This window comes from Necator americanus, chromosome II, assembly GCF_031761385.1.
Source record: "Necator americanus strain Aroian chromosome II, whole genome shotgun sequence".
NCBI lineage: Eukaryota > Metazoa > Nematoda > Chromadorea > Rhabditida > Ancylostomatidae > Necator > Necator americanus.
In genome coordinates, this window is record NC_087372.1 from 23193132 (window position 1) to 23217584 (window position 24453).

General features: G+C 40.9%; 2 protein-coding genes across 5 annotated transcripts; one reads left to right on the forward strand and one right to left on the reverse strand.

Annotated features, from left to right (window-relative positions):
- Positions 1 to 238: 238 nt before the first annotated feature.
- RB195_019142 (uncharacterized protein) lies at positions 239 to 4861 on the forward strand (the record flags this gene model as incomplete). 3 transcript variants are annotated; one of them, XM_064186869.1, is made up of 5 exons in its annotated part: positions 239 to 309; positions 804 to 976; positions 1088 to 1186; positions 4576 to 4687; positions 4754 to 4775. In XM_064186869.1, 5 exons carry the CDS (start codon positions 239 to 241, stop codon positions 4773 to 4775), a joined length of 477 nt encoding a protein of 158 aa, XP_064042749.1. The 3 variants fall into 3 exon arrangements, with proteins under 3 accessions (XP_064042749.1, XP_064042750.1, XP_064042751.1); XM_064186870.1 differs by lacking the exon at positions 4754 to 4775 and adding an exon at positions 1299 to 1389 and having other exon boundaries at positions 4576 to 4579; XM_064186868.1 differs by lacking the exons at positions 239 to 309; positions 804 to 976; positions 1088 to 1186 and adding an exon at positions 1347 to 1389 and having other exon boundaries at positions 4741 to 4861.
- A 278-nt stretch (positions 4862 to 5139) lies between these two features.
- Positions 5140 to 24453, reverse strand: RB195_019143 (uncharacterized protein; the record flags this gene model as incomplete). 2 transcript variants are annotated; one of them, XM_064186871.1, is made up of 10 exons in its annotated part: positions 5140 to 5206; positions 5269 to 5390; positions 6215 to 6410; positions 6572 to 6669; positions 13406 to 13504; positions 14969 to 15068; positions 17820 to 17935; positions 17997 to 18094; positions 23258 to 23391; positions 24410 to 24453. In XM_064186871.1, the coding sequence occupies 10 exons, from the start codon at positions 24451 to 24453 to the stop codon at positions 5140 to 5142; spliced, it is 1074 nt and encodes a 357-aa protein (XP_064042752.1). The 2 variants fall into 2 exon arrangements, with proteins under 2 accessions (XP_064042752.1, XP_064042753.1); XM_064186872.1 differs by lacking the exon at positions 24410 to 24453 and having other exon boundaries at positions 23258 to 23366.

Below are 24453 nucleotides of genomic sequence, written 5' to 3' on the forward strand. Positions count from 1 at the left end.
CAGTGGCAATCTTCATCATCGTGTGATATTGAATGTGCGATCATTCGGACGTGTTTTCAGACTTCGTGTGAAGTGTTGGTTCTGAGTGCTTCTGGTGACTCAAACTACTAATTTCTGAGCAGGTAAGTGTAAGGTAAGTTCACCGTAATCATAGCAACCCACTGATAGATTTTGAACTTTTCGAGCACGAACCTAAGGAATTTCCCTGATTGCTGCCCTTAAAACTATCCGCTGATAAATGCTGAGAAATATTGTGAACCTGGAGAGGATTATTACAACCTGGGAACAGAAACCTACAGGAACCAGGAGGTGATTACATTTGACCAACGTCGACAAATCTGCTGATATATCCATCGCTGTTCATCGATCAAATGCTTCAACAAATCGTCGTCGTTCTCACAAGTTTGAATCAACCACTTGTTGACATCTACAACCTTTGTATTTGTCACTTTCAAGTGGCCTGGTTGTTCTATTTTGAGTAAATTAAATCCGCAAGGGATTGCCTTGAAGTAGATTTTAAAGCATGTGCTATTGGATAGTAATAATTCCTCACTTATCATTATGAACTAAAGGCTCTCATACGTACAGGAACTTCTTAACTTCCTAGCGATTCCTTGAGTATATGGGGATTTCTGGTAATATGAGACGAAATCAAAAGTTGTGTTTCTTTTGTGCTGGGATGAAGCTACTGTTTGATTAACATTTTTATCTACGCAGGACTGAAGCACTGAAGGACTTGCAGCAGCAATAGTTCATTTTGGTACTTCTATAGCATGATACTCTACATGATATTTCTTTTGTAGGCTCCTTTGTTCAACCACTACAATACACCTTGTTCCATACAAACTTCTGAAATGGATTTCACTGCTGGTCGACCTGTTTTTGTTAGCTACAAATAGCGTACCAAGCAATGTCGACCCGTTACTAGTTATGCCAAACTATTCCATCGAAACGCAGAAACTTCGTTTTAGTTCAGGTTAACTTTCAGTTATCTTCACCTGCATTCGTCCCACGTATATGCTAAGCACTTGTGCACACACGCCTCTTCTTTTCAATCATTTTTGAGGCTGAGTCGTAGGCAGTCCAGGTGGACCAATTGATGTTTGTCGTCCGCAATTGACCCAATCATCCGTGAAAGAAGCAGACTCGATGTTTCCTCTTAATCTTTACGCCACCTTACATGCCTGTAAGTTGCTAATGTATAGTCTTAACGCATCTAAAGAGATGCATCACATGATCCACACGAACCCGGGCATCAAAAGTGATTTGGAAAGGGACATTCATTTTCTTTCTTTTAGATTACAATGTCCAAACACTGTTTCACACAGGTGTAGCACTTCACAAATATGAAGAAAAGCTTTTTCTCGTTGAAAATGCAGCGACGGGAAGGTAAGGGGAACGCAGGATGTCTGCTAAGACCGCCAAGAAAAACAGAATGATGGGTTGCGAAAGTTCGACCTTCCTTGAATCTTGGCGCAGAGATTGTAACTTCGATTGTCGACGTCGATAGTCAAATTTAAGCAACAACCGAGATTGTTAACAAACTTTATTACGGCTAACGTTTCGACGTAGTCGCCTTTGTCACAGCCTGGAAAGTAAAAACATTTGTAATATATCCTCTCAAATGGCTAGAACAACTCATTATCCCTTAAGATGTTACACCGAAAGAGCCCGAATCGTTGTGCCTACCTCAGTAGCCACGTTGAAGTGATGTTAGCGGATATCCGTGTGGTGTAATCTCTCCAAATACTAATTTTAATATTTTTTTCTAATTTTCCAATACTAATTAAAATGCGACCCGCATATGACCCTGTAGATTAAAACTCGCGAAGATCTTGATACAGAGCCAACTCGTTGGTCACGCCTAAGCACTCTTCCCTTCTATTCATTTTAGGGCCTTCTGCATTTATACAACACGCTTCCAAGTTCTGCGAGCTATAATTTCGGGCTCGCACGATAGGATCGTGGCAGTTATGCAGAAAGGAACATTTTCGTGACATTGTCTGCGGTGAGCTCCGAAGTGAGTTGCTGCATTCGACTGTTTCATCCTATTTAGATGTTCTTTAATGCGAACACAAAAGCTCGTTCTGTTTCGCTGATGTATTGGTCCCCACATGTTTTACACGAAATTAGATAGACTACACCAGAGACCATGCAGTCGCCTTCCTTCCCGAATGGGCATATTACACAGTCGAAAGATAGTGAGCAGCCTGCAATACGTACATGATCGCCTGCGATATAGAGGAAAGATCGGAGAGGAAAAAACGGGTAGAGGAAGTAACATTAATGCGAATTTCCTTTTGGTATCATTCCCCGCAATGATATTCAAACCACAGGAACCCCATCCTCGAGTGGATGCCAAGTTTCGTTCGTTCACCACATCAATTTTCTCAATTCTTAAAAGGTTTTCGAGGAAACATCTTACTTCTAATCTTACGCGAATATAACGCTCTAGCCTACGTGAGATCCGCGAATTCTTAACACATGGCGAGATAAAGGTTACAATCGGCGATAAGGGAGGAGAAATTGTGGTCATATCACATGAACTAGATATGGTCATCACTCGAAAACATCTGGACGACGCTATACTCTACCATTCTTCGTCACATGAAGAGTTCATAAAACAAAGTCGCCATCTCAATAGAGTTTGGGTCGAGACCGGAAAGGCTGCGTAGCTACATAAAACAATTATCACAAGGCTGAAATACGAACTTCCTACTTGCTCGGTTCTATACCTGCTAATAAAAGCACACAAAGTCCTTCCCTCTGCTCTTCTTTTAGAAGACCACAGAGGTATTCAAAGTACGTCCTATCAGAAGCAATCTAGGTGGCCCTACGGATAGAATATCTTGGCTTTCAAACGCTATACTTGCATTATTGCTCAAGTATGTTCCCGCGCATCTATCCAACACCATGTTCCTTGAGCAGCTCCAAAGAGCGCATTCAGGAAAAGAAGGTGTCATCGAATCTTTCGATGTCACATCGCTTTATACAAATGTTTCAAACAGCGCCGCAATGCAAGCTGTGTTCGAGATACTCGTAGAACACCGAGACACTCTAGATTTGCACGGGTTTTCCATAAGGCAAATTATGAAGCTCCTGGATGAATGCTTAACGTGCTCCATTTTTCGTTGGACCGGACACTATTATATACGGGTCAAGGAATTAGCCAAGGTACAAAGACCAGCTCCCACACTAGCGTTGCATTCATGGCCAAAATAGAACGACCCATTTTGGAACGAAAACCTTTTCTGTACTGCCGTTACGTTGATAAACTGTTGCATTATATGCCCCACTCAAGGTGAGATGGACACTTGTTTCGAGCTTCTAAACCAACAGTCCCCTCACATACGGTTCACAAAGGAGAAACCTAAAGAAAACTGGCTGTCCTTCCTTAGTAATAGAAGTACAGTGGTCCTATGGTGAATGGAAGACACGATGGAAAACCCAGCAACAAAACATTTTATTACATTGTCTTTCCGCTCACCCTTGGAAAACTAAGAAATCTGTGGTTAGAATCATGTTTAAGGCAACCGTAAAGGTGACATCAGATGTCCAGCAGCGGATCGATGCGATCAACCTAGCGCAACGCATCGCTAATTCTAGCGGGTGATTTAGCGTGTAGGCCAGACCTTGGTGGGCTACAGTAGTTGACTCGAATAAGGTCAATTTCTGCCCGCCGTTCATAACTGACGACCAGGGGAAAGCTATACGGCTAGTCTGGTAAAATGCAGTTTCGAGGACCAAGTGAGAATTGTGAAAATACCTCCAACAAATCTCAAGAAGCAATTAGTTCGAAATAGAGTGCACGATCGCTTCTTTCTTACTCCAGACTGTGTAATATGCCCATTCGGGAAGGAATGACGACTGCATAGTCTCTGGTGTAGTCTAATTTCGTGCTAAAAATGTGGGACCAATACATCAGCGAAACAGAACGAGCTTTTGTGTTCGCATTAAAGAACATCTAAATAGGATGAACCAGTCGAATGCAGCAACTCACTTCGGAGCTCACCGCAGACAATGTCACGAAAATGTTCCTTTCTGCATAACTGCCACGATCCTATCGTACGAACCCGAAATTATAGCTCGCAGAACTTTAGAAGCGTTTTGGATAGATGCAGAAGGTCCAAAGATGAATAGAAAGGAAGAGTGCTTAGCCGTGACCAACGAGTTGGCTCTGGATCAAGCCCTTTGCGGGTTTTGATCTACGGGATCATATGCGGGTCATCTAATTAGTATTAGCGGGCCGATTACACTACGCGGATATCCGCTAACATTATGGCTACTGAGGTAAGCGCAACGAATTGGGCTCTTTTGGTTTTGTTCCCGGTTGTAATATCTTAGGGGATGATGACTTGTTCTGGATGAGGCATTTGAGAGGATATATTGCAAATGTTCTTTCTTTCCAGGCTCTGACGAAGGCGACAACACGGAAACGTTAGCCGTAATAAAGTTTGTTAACAATCTTGTTTATTGCTTAGATTTGACTATAGACAGGAGTGATGGGTTATTTCTTCGTGAGGGGTTATGTAGATTCTAAGAAACGGCACTGGATCTATAGACGTTTTAATTTAGGTGATTATTATCAGCAAAGATGGATTCGATGTGCAGCACATTCAAATACCTTGCTTTGGATAACGCCATCGAATGCACCAAATAATTCCCTTGCCTCGACGATCAACAATAGGCATGTTATGAAAAGGTGTATTCCGACGTTTATCTTCTTCCGTGCTGGTTCAGCTTTTCAGAAAAGTGTGAAGACGAACTTCACTTAACAATGTCACGTTTCGTCAAAAAGGATACGTCACGGATCATCTGCTCGAGGTCTTCATACTTTATGCTTGTGAATCCCAGATCGTAGAAACAAGAAATCTATCATTTCCTGCAGCCACGGAAAAGGTGTGAAGTCGTCAATATTCCCGAAAAAGATAGTCATTTCTCCGAAGCATTAGCTCTTCGTTTAAAAACAGCAGAAAAAACTATACAGCTTTATACAATGACTTTAGAATCATTCGAAACAAATGTTATTGTAAACCACTGAAAGCACCTCAATTATCAACAGATATGTGAAATCGCAGACCAAGTACCCAAGACGTGAACCATTGGAAAACTCCTCCCTTGAAATACAATTAATCCTAACTAATCTTCGTCTAAGAAGGATATCGTCCCAGCATTGTTTTTCATATATCGCTTGTAACGTTTGTACCTGAAAAAATGTTTCGGCAGTGGAAATGAAAGACTATGTGTAACCAGCAGCACAGCACAAACCTTCCACTTTGAATGAGTTTCTCTTGCTCTTCAGCATCTTTCTCAGCTTTCCACCTTTTGAAGTTCTCAGAAATCCATAACTCTCGCGCAAGCATCTCTTCATGCTCATCTTCATTCATACACTAGAAAAAATCTTAGGCCACACTCTAAGAAATAACTCATTTTATACTTATCGTTGAAAACGACACAGTAACGCAGTAAAATGTCTGTCCCTGAAAATACGTCCATATTATCTCTATATTTGAATGATACATTCAATCGTATTCTTCAAAACCTTCGCTGAAAGTCTTCCTTAAAACTCACGAATATTCGTATTCAAAAAGGTGAGTTTCCTCTCAAACCCGATAAGAAAAACCACGCGAACTAAACAGGTTAGCACAAATAAAAGGAATTTTGTATTCACCAATTTCCAAAATTTTAAACTACCTTTCGCAAGGAAAAATCTACCGTAAAAGAAATTCGTATGCAAAATGTTGAAGCGAAAAGAATCCGTACTCTGATAGCAGACCCACCCGAAATCTACGTGGTTAGAAGGAAACACTGAATTGAATGAAGAAAGTTGAAGTTGCCAAAGAATTTAGAATTCTACCCAATCATTGCTAACTCGAGAGGTAACTTTCCCAGTACACATTAACTACACTCAGGAGAAGTCCTAAAATTCACATTCAAACCTGATTTATTGTTTCTCTCAAAAATAACCACAGAGAACCCACTAAACACAATAGAATAAATTGCTCGATGAGTATGTCTTTAATTGCAAAGCCACACTTAGACTTAGAAGTATTCATAGCATAATGAAACGGCTAACAAAAGACCTTTTTTGTCGTCTTGCCGATTACAAAATCTTATATTACTAAAGAATTCCCCAAAATAAGTGCAAGATTACATGCAAATCAGTGGATAACGTTCAGCAACAAAAAAGAAAGATAACAGCATTGAAACTTACATTGAATTGATTCTCGTTAAGTCCAAGGTACTTCCGAATCAGGTATAGTTTCGCGATATTATCGTACTCTTCGCGTTTTATCCAGTATTTGAAAACCCACTGTGCATACCAACAAATGTAATTTAGTAACGTGTACGGCAAAACAATACAATGCCACATAAGTGTGTCGTAAATGGATTCCTTCTTGTACCCTCCTCTGAAATAAAATATCATTGCTGCCAGGTTCGTCGTTCCGTACCGCATAAACAAAGAGGGGCGGCTGTGCTGATTAACGTCAACTGAGTAAGGTAATCACGAAAACAAGAAAGGCATGAATTTTAGCTTTGCATTACAATACAAGGACAAATAATTGATCACCTGACATCCATGTTCTCTTCAATAATCCCTTTTATTATGTCCTCATTGTTTTTTCCTTTTATCTTCTTCAATTTTCCTTTGTTATCAATTTCAAGGACCTAAAAAGACTATTAAATCATCATATAAACTACGTAATCAGTTATGTTAAAAATGGATGACTTTACAGGCACATAATTTTATTTATATTATTCGATTTCATACCCACAAATTCCACAGCTCCCTCTAACATTTTCGATTCTACAGTTCACCCAGAACGTGTGATTTAAAGCCGCACCGGAAGTGTTACAGAAAGAGCTTCTCAGAGGGGATAATTTTTTCACCTTGAAAAAATCCACTTTTCGCCTCAAAAATTTCAGTTACTTCTAATTCAGTTTATAACTTCGCAAACGATCACTTCATAATAGTTGCCATAACAAGGTCCTCTTTCCTTGGTACAATCTCATAGAGTGAGAGAAAGATATTAGATTTTAGTAGCTGGACTTCCGTCCACTCTTTCTGCAACAGTGGATGACCCACAGTCCAATTCCGACAAAGTAAAATCTAAGTGGTTCCCCAACGCAAAAAAGTAAAACTATGCAAAAAAGATACTGCAAGCGTTGAGCGATCTTATTCTTTTTTTTTAATAATTATCGTCCTACCGACCAGAAGAGTCCCAGTGGCCGCCTTCAAAAACAGGACGACACAACAACGTTCAACAGTGACGTCTAATATCGCGTAAACGTTTACATAAAACGGGCACAAATCTCGCCAATTAACGGAACACATTACTGGTCGCACATTTTTTGTCTGCACCGTACAATGAAAAGTATGAAGGACACAGAAACTGTCTCGATCGCAAAACAGCTTGTCACGTATATAATAACGGGCCTATTCTGTCACGTGTGTGTGTGTGTATGTGTGTATGTGTGTGTGTATGTGTGTGTGTGTGTGTGTGTGTGTGTGTGTGTGTGTGTGTATGTGTGTGTGTGTGTGTGTATGTATGTGTGTATGTATGTGTATGTATGTGTATGTATGTATGTGTATGTATGTATGTATGTATGTATGTATGTATGTATGTATGTATGTATGTATGTATGTATGTATGTATGTATGTATGTATGTATGTATGTATGTATGTATGTATGTATGTATGTATGTATGTATGTATGTATGTATGTATGTATGTATGTATGTATGTATGTATGTATGTATGTATGTATGTATGTATGTATGTATGTATGTATGTATGTATGTATGTATGTATGTATGTATGTATGTATGTATGTATGTATGTATGTATGTATGTATGTATGTATGTATGTATGTATGTATGTATGTATGTATGTATGTATGTATGTATGTATGTATGTATGTATGTATGTATGTATGTATGTATGTATGTATGTATGTATGTATGTATGTATGTATGTATGTATGTATGTATGTATGTATGTATGTATGTATGTATGTATGTATGTATGTATGTATGTATGTATGTATGTATGTATGTATGTATGTATGTATGTATGTATGTATGTATGTATGTATGTATGTATGTATGTATGTATGTATGTATGTATGTATGTATGTATGTATGTATGTATGTATGTATGTATGTATGTATGTATGTATGTATGTATGTATGTATGTATGTATGTATGTATGTATGTATGTATGTATGTATGTATGTATGTATGTATGTATGTATGTATGTATGTATGTATGTATGTATGTATGTATGTATGTATGTATGTATGTATGTATGTATGTATGTATGTATGTATGTATGTATGTATGTATGTATGTATGTATGTATGTATGTATGTATGTATGTATGTATGTATGTATGTATGTATGTATGTATGTATGTATGTATGTATGTATGTATGTATGTATGTATGTATGTATGTATGTATGTGTGTGTGTGTGTGTGTGTGTGTGTGTGTGTGTGTGTGAGTCACGAAATTCAAAAAGGGGTGCGACGGGTCCACCGGCGCCACATACCTATAGAAGGGGGTGCGATGGGTCCATCGGCGTCGGATTGGTGCGCCGGCGCCAGATACCTATGGAAGAGGTGTAACGGGTCCAACGGCGTCAGATTGGTCCACCGGCGTCAGATTTGTGCGCCGACGCTAGATTTCTATAATATGGGGTGCGACGGATCCACCGGCGTCGCTGGACCCGGTCATTGGTGCGCAATAACTTAGTGTGCACGACGTAAAAGATAAATGGTTGCAGCAGTTTCATTGCCGTGAACACTGGGCGCTTTGCTCTTCACCTCTATGACTCCTCTGCGTGCCTATTTCCTTCTTCGTTCGCCTCAAGTTTGTAGCATGCCGTTCTCAGAAAGTGGAAACACGCATGCAAACGGTTGCTTAAATAGTAGCAAGATGTTTATGTGATAAGACGTGGAACGTTGTCATTATCAGTAGAATGATGTTTTTCACGTCATTTAATGTTAAATCATCATTCTGTGATAACTATTGGGGGAAATCAAGAGGAATACCCATACTTCGAGTAATGCTTTCAAATAGTATCCATATTATTCTGTCATCGAAGGAGTGTTTGCAGCTGATGGTCGAATATTCTCCATATGCATTCGCGTTTAGAAGGAAAACTCCGTAATCTTTCGCCTTAATTTATAGTATAAAGAAGAGAAGGAGAGCGTTGTTAAAAAAAGCACAAATCTAATTTTACAGAAAACACCACTACTATTAACTTTCATTGATCAGTGAAGGGGAGCGAAGCTAAAATCACCGAAAGTCTGAAGTCCGGCTTTAGCCGGACATTCAGACTGGTATTAACATATAATTGATCTGATCTCTTCTTGGTGGAAATGAATCTTAGTTAGGCCTGTGGTTCCGACAAGCACACACTTGACAGTACTATAGAACTTTAGAGTAAAAACTGTTAATATGATGTATAATGCGAGATAAGCACAAATAAACATGAAGAGTAGAATGTGACTTCAGGAGAATAGCGTGCAAGTCAGGCTACTGTGAGAAACAACGAATGCACAAAATAAGCCTTCTCTTTCCAACCACGTTCGCATAGCATTAAACTAAGTTATCTATTAGCAATCACTAGAAATAAAAGAGATAATCGTATATCGTGCTTTCTTTCACATTTTTATCAACTCGCAGAAGAATTTTCACTTTGAGGTGGGAAGCTCACTACCTCAGTAGAGAGAAACAGATTCCTTCTCAGAGGGAACGTTTGTGTTGTAAACATTTGCAGACCCATAGTGAAAAAGAAGAATGGCGCTAGATGAAAAGGAACAGTTTTCTTTATACACATTTCTCTACATTCCCTCTATACCTTTTCACTACCTAGCTTCATTTTCCCGATAATAATGCATAATCTTATTTGCTATTCGAGCACTAAATTCCGAGAAAACTATCAAAAAGTGAAACATAACGAAGGAAACGTCTGCCACTGGTGTAACAAGCTACTCACGGCGATAATACATCGCGTACTGCTTCAGTGGGCGCTTCAAATCCGTCGCCGTCCCTTCTTTTGCTGCAAACAATTAAGGTACTGCTTAGTGATTTTTATGTTCGACACGTCAGGTGACCTTAATTGGATATTGACGCTTGGGGATATTTTCGCCAGGGTATGCTTCCTTTGAACATACTAGACCACACACTATCCAATCCTCTACAACAGGTCGTACAGAATTTCGATGTATGTTCTGAGGGTAGTACCACTTTCCAAATACATCTGATTATTGTTGGAGTCCAATGTTTCGACTAGAATCTCCGCCCAGTACCGCCAGCTGGCTTGATATCTTGGAGATCAACGCATTGAGCTCATCACCGAAAATCTTTTTGTTGCGATCTTCATATTCAGTGATCTCTCAATCATACAAAAACGCATCTAGACGGGAAATTCTTCCATTAAATTGTAGTAATCGTTCTTATTCCAAAATCTATATTAACAAGAGTTTTTTTCTTGTGCAGCCATTAAGTATAGTAATGCTATGGCAGTGAAGTAGGATGAAATAAAGCAAGAAATTGAAAGAGAAAGAAAGAAGCTTGTTCCAGCAGCAGTGTGAATAAAAGCATACCGAGAAAATGAAAAAAAAATCTGCCAGATTAGAAAGGAGAGAGAAACAAGAGGAAATGGGGTAGAAACTCACGTGAAGTGAAAACATCAGTTTCTTCCCCATTTCTTATTGTTTCTCCCTTCTTTCCGGTGCGAGACAAGACGTACCCATGAAAACAGGCTGACCGCTCCTGATTTGCCTTCAGCGCCATGCGCCTCTGCATAATTAGCTGCCGCTCCAGCAGCTAAACACCCTCCACGACCGCCTTGAAACATCTACACTTTGCCCCTCCAATCAACGGCGCGCGCGACTTTCGCACCGTGGATACTGCGAATTTGGAAAGAAGAGGAGTGAAAAACGAATTGACATAGCAAGTTCTGATGTACGAATGAAGTAAACTGGGCGCATATTATCGGAAATTAAGGAGAAAAAGTAGATCCCTCTATCAAATTAAAAGATGTATCATCACAGGCATATAATAGAGTATCAAAGAGTAAAAAATCTGATGACTGATAAGAGTGATATGCGTAACCTACATTGGTCTCATTTGAGCAACTTCACACAAGTAAAGATTATCTCAAGAGGATGCTGCAGGAAAAAGAATAACAGGTATATATTTTCGTACTTCTCATAATTTCACACCCTAACTGTTCTATATAAACTTCAGTTGCGCAAACGAAAAATAAATTTTGTCGCCGAATGTCTTGTTATGTTAGTTTAAAAGACTATATAAACGAATGTTTTGTCAAAATTTCACATAGATACTATGTTTATATAGAGCGCATGTCAATTATTTCAATACTTGCTTGTACGTTTCATACAATAAAACTTTGTATTGTTCTTTAAGCTTCTTTCGACATTTCGAGCGCTTCATAGTTTCATTTCTATCTATCCTCTACATAAAATCATTACGACAGGTTAGGCGTATTAGTGGCAAACAGAGACCTTTGTATCTTCGATGTATACCTTTAGGTACAATGTATGTCTGCAAGGCATCATTCGCGCCTCGCTAGGCGTTGTATGCCAGTTTTACCCAGCTAAAACAAGCGAAAAGAAATTCCTAGAAAGCGAAGAAAGTAAAGAAATATAGCATTATACTGATCAGTGGGACATTTTTTGAAACAACGCTTGCATTCCCACAGATGGATGAGTGGTTTCCACCTAACAAGTCAAAATATGATAACTTCATTTTAACTCGCATTTCTAAATGGCACTATCACTTATACAAACCTATTTCATTTATGTTAACCACTTCATTTACTCTTACCAGGCACTTTCCTTTTCGTTCAATTCTAAAAGCGCATCATAATAGCAGTAAACGCGACGAAATGGGCGGAGCGTCAGCGAGACGCAGCACAAAAGGGACAACTAGGCCACCATAGCGACCAAGATGCTGTCAGGAGACACGCGGCGCAATTAGCAACGCTCATCAGCCTCCTAGATACGCGGCGGCACATCATACCGGTACCTCTTGACCGTTCCTCTAAGTGAATTAACAGAAGGAAACAATAAGAAAAAAGTGGAGAAAAGGCTCATTTTTTAAATCTCTACTACAATCAATGGTTAGGTTGCGACCATCAATGGACTGCTTCTCATCCCTCAAGTACGGCATCATACGACGCTGGAAGCGATCCATGTCACGCATCATACGGCGCTCGAAATCACACCATGTCCATGTCACGATCGAACGAGCGCATAGGCCAGAGCACTATGATGATATGATAAGTAAGTTAGTGAAGCTACCCTCAACCTTGGGTAATTAAACCTACAGGCACCTTTTAAATGGTAGCAAGGAGATCCATACCTATCGATGGTAAAAAAAAAAATCAAAAGTCAGTTCTGTGTTAGAAGGAAAGTAAAAGTACGACTGAAATGAGAGCATCGATATTGCCCAAGACCATCCGTACAGCAGAGGTCCTAGCTTCGGAAACAATCTAGAGATATTTGTTGGTAGCAAATGCAATGTTTTGTTTATAAGAGGTGAGAGGAGTTACCGGTGAATGCATATAGCTTACGTTCGCGACCGCTAAGACATTTCCAGTGGAGACCTTTTCCTATTCTTGCTCTATTCTATATTCCTGCTCTTATAATAACGCGGCTCCTGATGTGATCATGTCACCAGGTTACGCATGTCTGACGCCTTACTGTAAACGATTAAAAACACCAGTATGCCTAAAGCTGCGAGCATAGATGCGATCATCGGAGCAGGCGCTCTGACCCCGTCCACTTTTGGACAGTTGAGGAAATTACCCACTTCACTTGAGTTGCACTCCATGAGCTAAACTCCCTTTCAGCTGAGGAGGGTACGGCTCCTCACCATCGCACCTATGGCTACGAGAAAAAAAGAATCAAAACAACTAAAAAATTACTACAATTACTTTTTGGAAATTTCTATTTTTTAAACCTCAAAATTGAGTCAGGATATATTAAGCGGAAGAAGGGATCTCCAACGGAATTGAGACAATGAAAAATGGAAAAGAAAAACGCACCTCATTCATTTTTGAAAATCTTCTCTCAAAAATAGATCTCGTCTTCGCTTATATTTGACATGCTCAAGCTAAAGCACCATCTAGGTTTTCTAATTCATTCCAGGAAATTGCTCCAACAAACATGCCACTACTTGATATTTTCACATGTTGGGAAGCAAAATGTCAATATCATAAAGAGCAGGAGGAGAGAAGGAAGCAAATGAAGAAGCAAGACTACCAAGGTGAATCCTCGCAAACTGTTTATAAGCGCAGAGATGTGAAGGAAGATATCAGTCAAATGAACACACATAAAATTATTGTTTACAAAAGAAAAGAACGAACCCCTCTTTCAACTCCAGCGTTGATAGCCATGTTGCGAAATTTTCCAACAGTCATGGCGTAAGCGATAGCTTCAGAATACTTTTGCTTGGCACTGAAGTACTGGAAGAGACACATTTTATCATGGAAGAAGAGGAATGTTAACACATTGCACGCCCGTGATAGCGCAAACTAAGGATAGAAGTGCCATACTCACTTACTAACCTACTGGTTGATGGAAGCGACAAGGTACAAATATACCCGTACTCTTAAAAATTTTCCTTAGTAGAAAGAAAGTTCGAGAGTAAATTCTGCAATATAACGCGTTTGCAATGCAAGGAGACCAAGGGCTTCATTTTTCACTGGTTCATGTGTCAAAATGAGTTTTATGCCCAAATCAAAACAACATGTCCAAGAGAAGCAGCATTAACATGATGAAGAGTGATTATTTCAAATACAAAAGGGACCTTCTGTTACTGAAAGAATTCATAACTCTAGAACAAAAAACAAACGACGGCTTCCTGAACAAAGATCCTTCAAATTCCGGTTCGAGAAAGTAGGTAAATCTTCCGAAAGAACGTTCAGATTTGAATACACGTGTACAGAATTCTTTGTGATTTGCAATGATGCATTTCGGTCAAACAAGAGTTGTTCAAGAAGTTAGTGTGACTGACTCCAGCTATGTATTCGTCGAAAATAATACATTTGGTATCCTTAACTTCAAAAAATTCACCGCATCCTTTAGCATTTTAGAAAAGAGTCTATATAGAATATTACGTGAATCTGCAGCGAAATCTCCTGAGCTGTTGAAAGAGTTGTGAGCGGAGACCAAATGAATGGATAAAAAAAAAAAAAAAAAAAAAAAACTTCCTCCCATTTCCCCCATATTTAGGAATTCAGATGCACTTCCAAGCAAGGTGTATGGCAGTAAGTCAGACCAGGTTGATCTCATTCCTCGTCCGAATGGATTTCCGACGAATCGTAGGCGGGGGTGGGGCGCAATGGCTGCGCATTGAAACAGAAGCCGTCGTAAGAAACAGTGTTCCGGGGTCGTTCCTTCACACTGATATAGGGAAAGATGAACGAAATCACCCTTTTCCCCACAATCTACGCCCAGCCGAAACACGTACCACTCCAGATTCGTGGGATGATGCCTTTAATGGTTCATTCAAATTCTGCAGTGAATCATAATAATATTAATTGCCACCGCCATTTGTGCCTACTGCGATAGTATCACAGAAGCAACTGAAAGACAACTGAACTGTCCCGTGGCCTAAACCAAATCTAGAGTGCTAATACAAACATTTAATAGTATTTTTTTTACCGACACCAAATTTTAAAACATTATTATATTATAGCATTAACAAGAATCCAAATCAAGGTACAATTACGTGTATCATCGATGCTCAGTTTTGAACGCTAACTGCAGTACAAAGAACAACCAATTTTACAGCATGTAGTATCGTTTGTTTGAACTAGTCTGCTACTTTCACTTTAGAAAAATTCCGTCATCTTTCACGCTGCTAATTGAGGGGTTCTTCAATATACTTTCTTCAATACACACTTATAAGGAAACTTTGAACATACCTGAAATAACGAAATGGACAATATAGTCCCTAATATCACCAATCTAACGTCGACTTTAGGAACAACGCGTCGACGATAATATTGGTAATAATTATAGAACCTGCAAAATAAATGTTTTACATCATATACAATACTGCAAATACACTCTGGTTGAAACGGGTTGTAGCCTAAAAACGTGCACCGAGCTTCTTCTACAGTACGCGTAAAACTCTCTGGACCTCCTTTCTTCTTGCTTTTTATAGCTTTCATTGTTTCTTTTTTTCGTATGGTGGTGCATATGAGAATTCACAGTGGTCGTGGTGAAGTCCTTTTCCATTGGTTTCATCGTTTGCTTTGTTCTTAGGACGCCTCCAAGACTCAATTTTCAGGTTTTCTGAGCCATTTTTTTTTCTCGTGTAGTTGTGCATGGAGGCCAGACAGCCGTAGTTATGCAAAATGTGGAGCAAATGCCCCAGAATGAGGAAAAAATACTGAACTAGAAAAAAGGGTTGGCTCGGGACTACGACTACGAAAGATGCAAGTCGTGCGCAATTAAACAAAAAAAAAGGAAAATAAACTCCTACAAAATAAAACCACATATGTATACAGCAGACGTGGAACTTGTTGCCGAAATGTTCAAATATGTTGATGACACTGATGATGATGCCTACGCTGAGTGCACGCGCCCGCTCCTCTACTGAATGCGCAACAGGCTCCCCGAAGCCTACATCCTCTTGTTTTTCATAGTTTTTCCACTCTTTTTTTTTGCAATAGTTCATGAGTTGGCAAACTTCCATTGGTTTCGACATTTCCTCGTGTTTCTAGGACAACTGCAATACCTTAGTTTCCGAGGTTTAATTTGCCATTTTGTCTGTAATTGTACTACTACCATCCTTTACAGTCGTAATACTAAGGAAATCTTCTCTCGCTAATTATTAGTTTCTTCTGATAATAGAAAACTTCTGAAAGAAAAGCTTAAATCTATGGGAATTACCCATTTTAATGTAATTTTCTATTCTCCACTTTACACTACAGTACTTAGATTTTACTACGCTTACGATTGCAAATATATAAAAAAAAAACTTCTAATCATTAATAGTTACATGAAGAAACTAGAAGTTCGATTGCATCGAGTTAATACCTTAGAGGGAAATCGTGCTCTAGGAGCAAAACAGAAGTCAAACTAATGGAAGAACTTTGCTAAGAGTAGGTGATCCCTTTCACACACTGTCATACTAAAAAGATTGAAAAACTATGAAAAACAGGAAGCAGCTAAAAGAAGCTTTTCGCTCGCTGTGGATAGGGGCAGAGCATGCCTTTATTGATGATGCTGCAACGCCACCTCGATTAAAGACATTTTTCGATTAAAGACATTTTTTTTTGCTTATATTCACATATCAACCATATACTAACCGACATACTTTGCTTCGCTCGGGAACATACATAAACACAGATGTGGATAAAAGCCAACCCTACTAGAAATATTCTCGCGTATCTGCACCTTCTTTTCTATTTTGCCCTGACATAAATAGATTGTGAACATCATAACCATGGTTCAATTTTAAGCGTTTTCTGCACGCATGTTGCGTGCAGAACATGTATCGAGAAAAGTTTTTGTTTACTTTTTGTAGTCCTGTGTCCTTCCTGGCAAAAAAAGGACCAAAGGAGTAGAAAGAGTAAATCTGAATTCTGGAAATTCGAGAGGATATTGATGTGGCTCTACTAGTAGAGCCAATACGACCATAATACAATTTCTGGTACTTGAAACACTTCTGGTTTTGGAATCAACACTTATTTTAATCGCGATTCGCTCACCTCTTGTTATCTCCTAGTTCTTTTTGGGAGCGCAAACCAAAAAGCTCGCTCATTCATTTTTAGGGCGGCCTAGTAACCTGATGTCATTTTAACCGCCTACCTGCTTTTAGTTTCCCTCATATAATATTTTGGCCCTGTTTGCTGTTGTCGAAGCACCACTCTGATTATGCAGAAGTCGTCTACTTGCTTCCACAGCAATATTGTTACTGCAGCACCAGTCTGAACGTCCGGCTAAAGCCGGACTTCAGACTTTCTGTGGTGTTTGATTCGCTCGCCTTCATTGATCAACGAAAATTAATATTAGTGCCGTTTTCTGTGAAATTGGACTTGTGTATTTCTAACAATCTTTCTTCATCTTTTTTATTACAACTAAATGCGAGACATTTCATAATCTTCTTTCTAAACACGTCAGTTCTACGTTTGGAGAACATCCAAACTTCAGCTTCAAACACTACTTACCAATAAATTATAGGCAAAATTAGAAAGCATTACTCAAAATATGAGTTTTCCTCCTGTCTCCCTCCAACAGTTATCAAAGAATGAAATTTTAGCGTAGAATGACGTGAAAGACATCCTACTGATAACGATAACGTCTACGTCAGATCATGTAAACTGCTTGGTACTATATGAACAACCGTTTACATGCAGTTTCCACTTTCTGAGGAAGGCATGCTACCAACTGGAGCCGAACGAACGAGGAAGGAAATAGACACGCTAGGGAGTCATAAAGTCATAAAGGTGAAAAGCAAGGCGTCCAGTGACCACGGCTATTAAACTACCGTTTAGTAGTACTTAACTACCGTTTACTAAACGGTAGTTTAATAGCCGTGATCACTGGACGCCGTGGAGTTTAACAGCCATGGTCACTGGACGCCTTAAAAGGGTACTAAACGGCTACAACGTCCCAGTTATTGCAAACCAATCCGACACCGCAGGACCCGTTTTGGAGGTATCTGAGCCGTCGCGCGAACGCACACACACACACACACACGATGATCATGATGAGATGATGACGTACGTTAACACAAAGTGAAATAAATAATGAAAAAAAACAAACCTTTCTTCCGGATGATCCAAATAGTAATCATAATCTGAGCGGGTTTGATCGTCTTTCAGAGTTTCATAAGCAGTGGCAATAACGCGAAAACGTGCTTCCGCACCTGGTTTGGAGCTCTGGAAACAACTCGTAAGGTGAGTAGATGACACTGATCAAGAAGTTGTAGAGATTGAGCACCTCATCTTTAACTCTATCCGGATGATATTTCCTGGCGAGATTGCGATAAATTTTAGATAATTTAGATTTGTCGAACTCGTCTCTGTTTATTTCCAAGACTGAAAGTTGCATTATTATAATACATTATTAAATGCAACGTATCGCGAAACTGACCTACTGTGGAAACCTGATGGAAAACAGAGAGTTCGGGGTATAATTGTTGCAATTTGTTATAATTGTTTTATAGCTTAGGGCCGCGTATACACGAGTCTGATTGCTACCTGCACGTGGTGACCCTGCTTTAAAGGCAGCATACCACGAATCTGAGGTGATGCGGATTTCAGGAAGAATATTTGTGCACGGGATAGTAGATTATTGAGAGGGGTGTGAATCCGTCCATTTCTTCCTAAAAGCCGCAAAAACGGCCAAAATGCGCGCGTGCACAAGGCTGGCGCGCTCCAATCAAACTCCTTGTGGAAATGGTGCGCCGAAACGCTCGAAACCGTATCTTCCAGGCAGTTTTCAACGGCGATTAGGGAGCAGTGGACGAAATCATCCTTCTCTCAATAATCTACGATCCCGTATACGAGTACTCCACCGGAAATCCGTACCGCCCCAGATTCGAGGGGTGATCCCTTTAACTAAACACAATCATGCGTTCGAGTGTACGCATTGGGAACGTACGAGCTATATAACCTGCACTGTTATCAGGCAAAAGATTCCCATACACTGCAAAAAGGTGCTGTCGTCCAGCACATTGCCAAAGCCAACAACCTGAAAGGTCAACTGCCTGAAGTGAGCATGGAATCTTTGGCAACAATCATTCGTTTCGTAACGCTGAATTGCCGAACATTGTAGAGTGAACTCCAACGAACCGCCCTATCTAGGCTTTTGCGATATCTCTCTGTGCCGTTTTCTGCACTGCAGGAAACATGCATGAGAGATCGGCCCGTCATCAGCATCGAAAATTACATCATACGTTGCGGAGGTGCTGACAAGAAGAAAGTAGATGGCTGCGCGATGGATATAAAGAACTATACAACAGACTGGTGGAGGAATTTGGCTCATCGTCGTCTACATGCGCCTTTCTACGACTGTGAGATCGCAGAGGACGTAAACTCTGGTTCGTAAGTGTCCACTCACCGACGGAAACCGATGAGGATAATGGTAAGGACGCCTTCTATGATGAACTAAATGCGTTGATGTCTGAAATACCTAGCCAACAGGTGGTCAGTACCGGAATCGACAATGCAAATGCGAAGATGGGGCTCGAACAACAATCCAATGTGCTAGAAAAATGGTATTACCCAGCGGAGCGCGCGTCGGACAACGGTGCCCGTCTGGTCGACTTGTGCGAACAGACGGGCCTCATCATCGTTTCCACGTTTAAGAGTAATCATCGACGCCATCAGCTCACGTGGAAGGGGTCAACCCTTCTAACGTCTGAAGAGCAGCGCAAGCGTAAGATGACTACTCTTAAACTTCAGCTCGACTACGTTCTGGCGAGGAATATTCCTCAGTCAGATATCCGAAAATCTAGAGCTGTTTGGGACGTCGCGTTCGACTCTGACCACCGTCCAGTTCTTCTCAGCTTCAAGATACGGTTCCACAAGAGGAACCGAGGAGTACCCTCCACAAAAATCGATATGGCAGATCTGAAAGACGAGGGATGCAAAACGAAATTCCGCCAGCGTGTGTCTATTCATGATGAAGTGCGGACCAAGAAGAAGCTTAGCGATGCGGATTCCTTCACAAAGTGCAACAAGGACACTGCAAGGGAAACGCTCCCTCTCTATTGCCGCGAAAGAAGTTTGCCTTTGCATCTGCGGAAACAGGATCCACGTAAAATTCTGTATGTGTCGCTCGCAGCACTGTCGATTTCAACCAGAAGCGTCTTAGAAAGAAATTGCGTCGTCAACTGCAACAAGACCGCGATAACGAGTGGACGTCGAGAATGAAGGAGTATAAAAAGGCGTGGGAGGATAAGAACCTGCGGAAAGCATATACTTTATTTTAGAAAAAGTATAGCGGCAAGATGAAAAGATGTTCTCCGGTCCTCAACACTGCCAGTGGAAAGGCTGTCGGTGAAGCAACCTTTCCAATTTGGAGGGATCACTTCAAAACCTTGCTGAAGCGGCAAGCACCGTCAGCTCCTGAAATGGAGCACGTTCATAGGCCGTGTTCATATGCGGTTAACGAGGAATCACCGACCGAATTGGAGGTTCTCGTCTGTATCCAAAAGATGAAAAATCAAAAATGTGGTGGAGACGACGGGATTAGCGCAGAAATGCTGAAATATCATCCTCCATCTGAGATTCGTGAGATGACAAAGATTATCCGTTCAATATGGATAGACGAAAGATACCTGATTCGGAGGGACACGCTATCATAATTCTCCTTTACAAGAATTTATCCGCCACGGACCCTAAAAATTATCGAGGAATCTCCTTGCTGCGTCTTATGTACAAAGTTGTGGAGAGGATTATCCTGGACCGACTTACTAAGCATCGCGAAGAAACAACACGTGACCAGTGTTCATCGTCAGGAGAGTGATCGAAATCTGGGAGTGGTATTCGAAGACGGTGCAATTAGCCTTTTTGGACTTTCAAGCCGCTTTCGACTCTCCTCACCGAGGCCGTCTTCTCAACGCGCTCCGCGCCAATGGAGTACTAGGAAATTTCGTTCGCTTGCTTGATGACATGAATCAACGAACACTGCTGCAGTTGGAATACCAGCCGGATATACAACACCGTTTGAGAACTGGATAAAACAAGGGGCAGTGGCAGGACCCTTCCTGTTCAACTTCGCTATCGACGACATCATGCGAAGAACTGTCGATCAGTGTCCTCGCTAATTCCGTTTCCGCATTCAACTCCTTAACGAAACGCCTGTGGTCGACCCCCATCATAAATGAAGTCAAGCTGTGAATCTACCTATCCGCAATTCGCCCTATCAAGATGTACAGATCGCAAACTTGGGCAGCACTGTCTACAGTGATGGAGAGGCTTGATTACGCGGAACGGAAGCTGCTTAGCTACAGGGCTACTTTTGGCTTAGTGTATGCTACAGTGAAGGTCTTTACGCAGAAGTCGATGTGGTATATCGGCGGATGACACGTGGGAGATATCAACATCCTGCACCGCCACTGAAAGTGGCTAAAGTAAATCGTCTTCGCTTCTTTGATCATATATTAAGGAGACCGGCAAATCACCTTTTTCAACGAGTTCTGAAGAGTTTGTTGGGTTCATGCTGGAAGAAGCTATCTGGCTCGGCGTGGATAGGCAGTTCAGGCGAGACGTAAGGTTTCGCAGAATATAGTATAGCGACGTATTGATTGATTCTGTGCAAGCTCTCGCAGAAGATCGAGAAGGTTGGGCAGAGCTGTGGACGGCACACCTCGGCGAAGATGCGGGTAATCGCGTCAGGCGATGACATCAGCCCGCCGATTAAGTCAAGTAAGTAAGTCAAGTATAGATTGCGAATGTGAGCGTGGGCCTGCTCAATTTTCCTTAATCCGTTCCTACGAGTAAGTTGGAGTGAGGAACAATTGTGCATGCGTCGCATCCACAGTCGAAGATTAATGAGGTATTCTCAGCAGTCTATTGAAGTGAAACCAATGAACGTGCTTCAGAGGGGTATGGAGCGTGTACAAGAGGCGCGCTCTAACATACAAAGGAGCAAACGCGGTTCTCACGCCTTTTTCCAGGACGATTAGAGATTATTGAGTGCCAGCACACTCATATTCGTCCGAACTCCATTTCCATGAGATTTCCACATTACTTCAATTTTCTGGTACTCTGCCTTTAATCGAACTACATCGATGTGTGGCTATTACCAAAATCCATTTAAAAAAACCAGTCAAATTTTCGCTTTGCTGAAAAATATGTGCTAGTATTAATCTCTTCCTCTCATTTTTTACAATTTGGATAGGCTTGGTACGGAAGTAGCAACATACCCATGTTCTTTCTGTCACTCACAGAGATGGAAAAGGGACATAATCACTGAGACCAGACGTTGAATAATTCTATTCGTCAAATTCTAACCTACTGTGTCCGAACAAAATGCAAGCTATATTTCGATTTTCGTCGCGTCGCAATGCAAGCAAACAAAATCACAGCCGACTCAGGCCTCTATTATGTCTCTGCCCGTTGCAAAAGCCTGCGTAGCAAACGCTTGAGTGAGAACAAAAAAGGATAAGGGCCTGTAGACTCTAAATCCTTCTATGATTGGCTTGAGAAATTGCACTAAATAAGTGAGATGCATTGAAAACAGCAGCAAATACTAGTGAAAGTGAAGTGAGTTGTCAGCGTTCCAGCGGCACCAGCAGGGTTAAGGCGGCAATATTGGGGTAGGGATATGGAAGTGTCACTATTAGAAAGTTTGCACATTCTGAAAAACCAAATACTGAATAACAGCATCTAGTCATTTCGATAAATTGGTACTGATACAATCAACGGAAAACAAAATTTAATACCCATGAGTTGCTAATCCAGCTGCGCGGAGCTTCGACCAGTGCAAAAAACTCTTCGAGCAACTCGTGTAGTCATCCGAAAAATACAGCAGAACTCTGCTTCGCCGACTCTTACAGACTGTATCACAAAGCTGACAGTGTTGTTATCTCTTCACGAATAGATAGCAGTTGAAAAAATAAGTATGTTCTGCATACAAATTTATCTTATTTACTGATTTTGCCCAAACCTTGCACAAGAATAGTTTGGGACAGGATGTGATTGTAGGTTACTTCTCGCATTGAAGTGTTGATCAGATATGCCAATTTTATTATTTAGGCCCTACTTTTGCTCTAGGCGCATTAAAACTCTGGCTTCTGAGGTTTTCGCAAACGGCGATCGCAACTGTACATCATCCAAAAACATTTACTTTACCAACCTATGCACTATCATGGCAGCATCTGTCTAGGCATAGTAAAGCACTGCAAAATTCTGAATTCATGGTGATTGTGAATATCACAACCATTCTGTCCGCAAAAATTGATCACATCGATTCACTTATTTCCTTTATACCTCCTCATAGTCAATTGAACTTAGTTTATAAGCGCCCTTATATACTCTAACCATGGGTTTAGTGGTCGCTCTACGCAAAAAAAATGTTAATGACGAATAGCGCTGGAAATCTGCGAAACGGAAATGGCGCGGTAAGCTCTTGAAATAAGACCCGCAAACACGGTGTAGAAATTGAGAAGTTAATAGTTTCGAGTGGGATGATTCTGTCCGTATTTCAGCTAGTGCACTTGCTATTACACAATAATCTGAAAACTTACTAACCGTCGTAGCAATTCTCCAGACCGCAATACAGTTCTTCAGCAAAACCAACAGAAATCACGGGTTCTAAGAAAAAGGATAGTAGCAAACATTGAATAACGCTTACTCTCATCTGAGACCTCATCCAGTACAAAAACCTGAAAAGAAAGTAGAAGTAAGGAACAAAAGGAATGCAAACGTTATACAACGGAGCTTGCGCTCAGGAAGGGTCCTATTTACAAATAAAACAGACAGAGTTGACGCATGAAATGTCTCAGCCAAGCAACGATATAATTCTCGGACAGCACCCCCGCTATAGGCCGTAACCGGCGCTTGACAAGGAAGCAGATAGCGGATACCGGCGGATCGATCCAGCGGTTATCGCAGCATCCTATCTTTCTACTCACGTATTCTGGCTGTGCGAAAAACTGGCCACACTAACGCTTCAGAAGAAATCAAGAGCACGGAGAAATTGGTATCTAGAATGCACACTCTTTGCCGGGCTGCCTAATCAGAGGGAATGCACGCGATAAGATGCGGGAGGGATCGCGCGGACTTTCTTCAGACTTTTGATAACACATATCAAATTTTATATGCAAGAGTGGCGAGCCGTCCCCACAATAGCCTATTCAACCTACATTTCCTTTGTGAACATTCTTACACTCTCTTACACAATCCCCTTCTCATAAACTAGCGAGGACAACTCGTCCGAATGCAACCTAACTCTCGGAGCTATTACTTGAAGTTTCTGACTTATGAACTCTGATTGCTGTAGAATATTCGGGAAATGTCAACGCTAAGAAGTGGGTAGCTGAGCGCGTGCACTTATTATCATTTCATAGCATCTTTAGTTCGACCAGCGTTTCGCCCGCACCGATTTAGCATATGAACGCCGAGATCACGCGCGGTCATCAAGTCGCAGGCGGTGTTATTCTACCAAGTTCTTTGTGATTATTTCCACTTTGTTTTGTTTTTCTTATGTTCATCACTTATATAGCGTACTCGTTCCTCCTGCTATCGATAGTAAAAATCTTGCACACTAAACACGTTCAAGGGTTAAGTAGAAACAATCCCGCGTTGGCGCCCATTATTCATTTCCCGGCACCTAGCTTTGAAGCAATGGTTTGAAGGATTGATGTGTTTTGTGTGGATATAGTGGACATCTAGCGCGCTCACCATCTTTCGTTCGCAGCTTGTGAAACATTTTGCCGTTGTAGCAT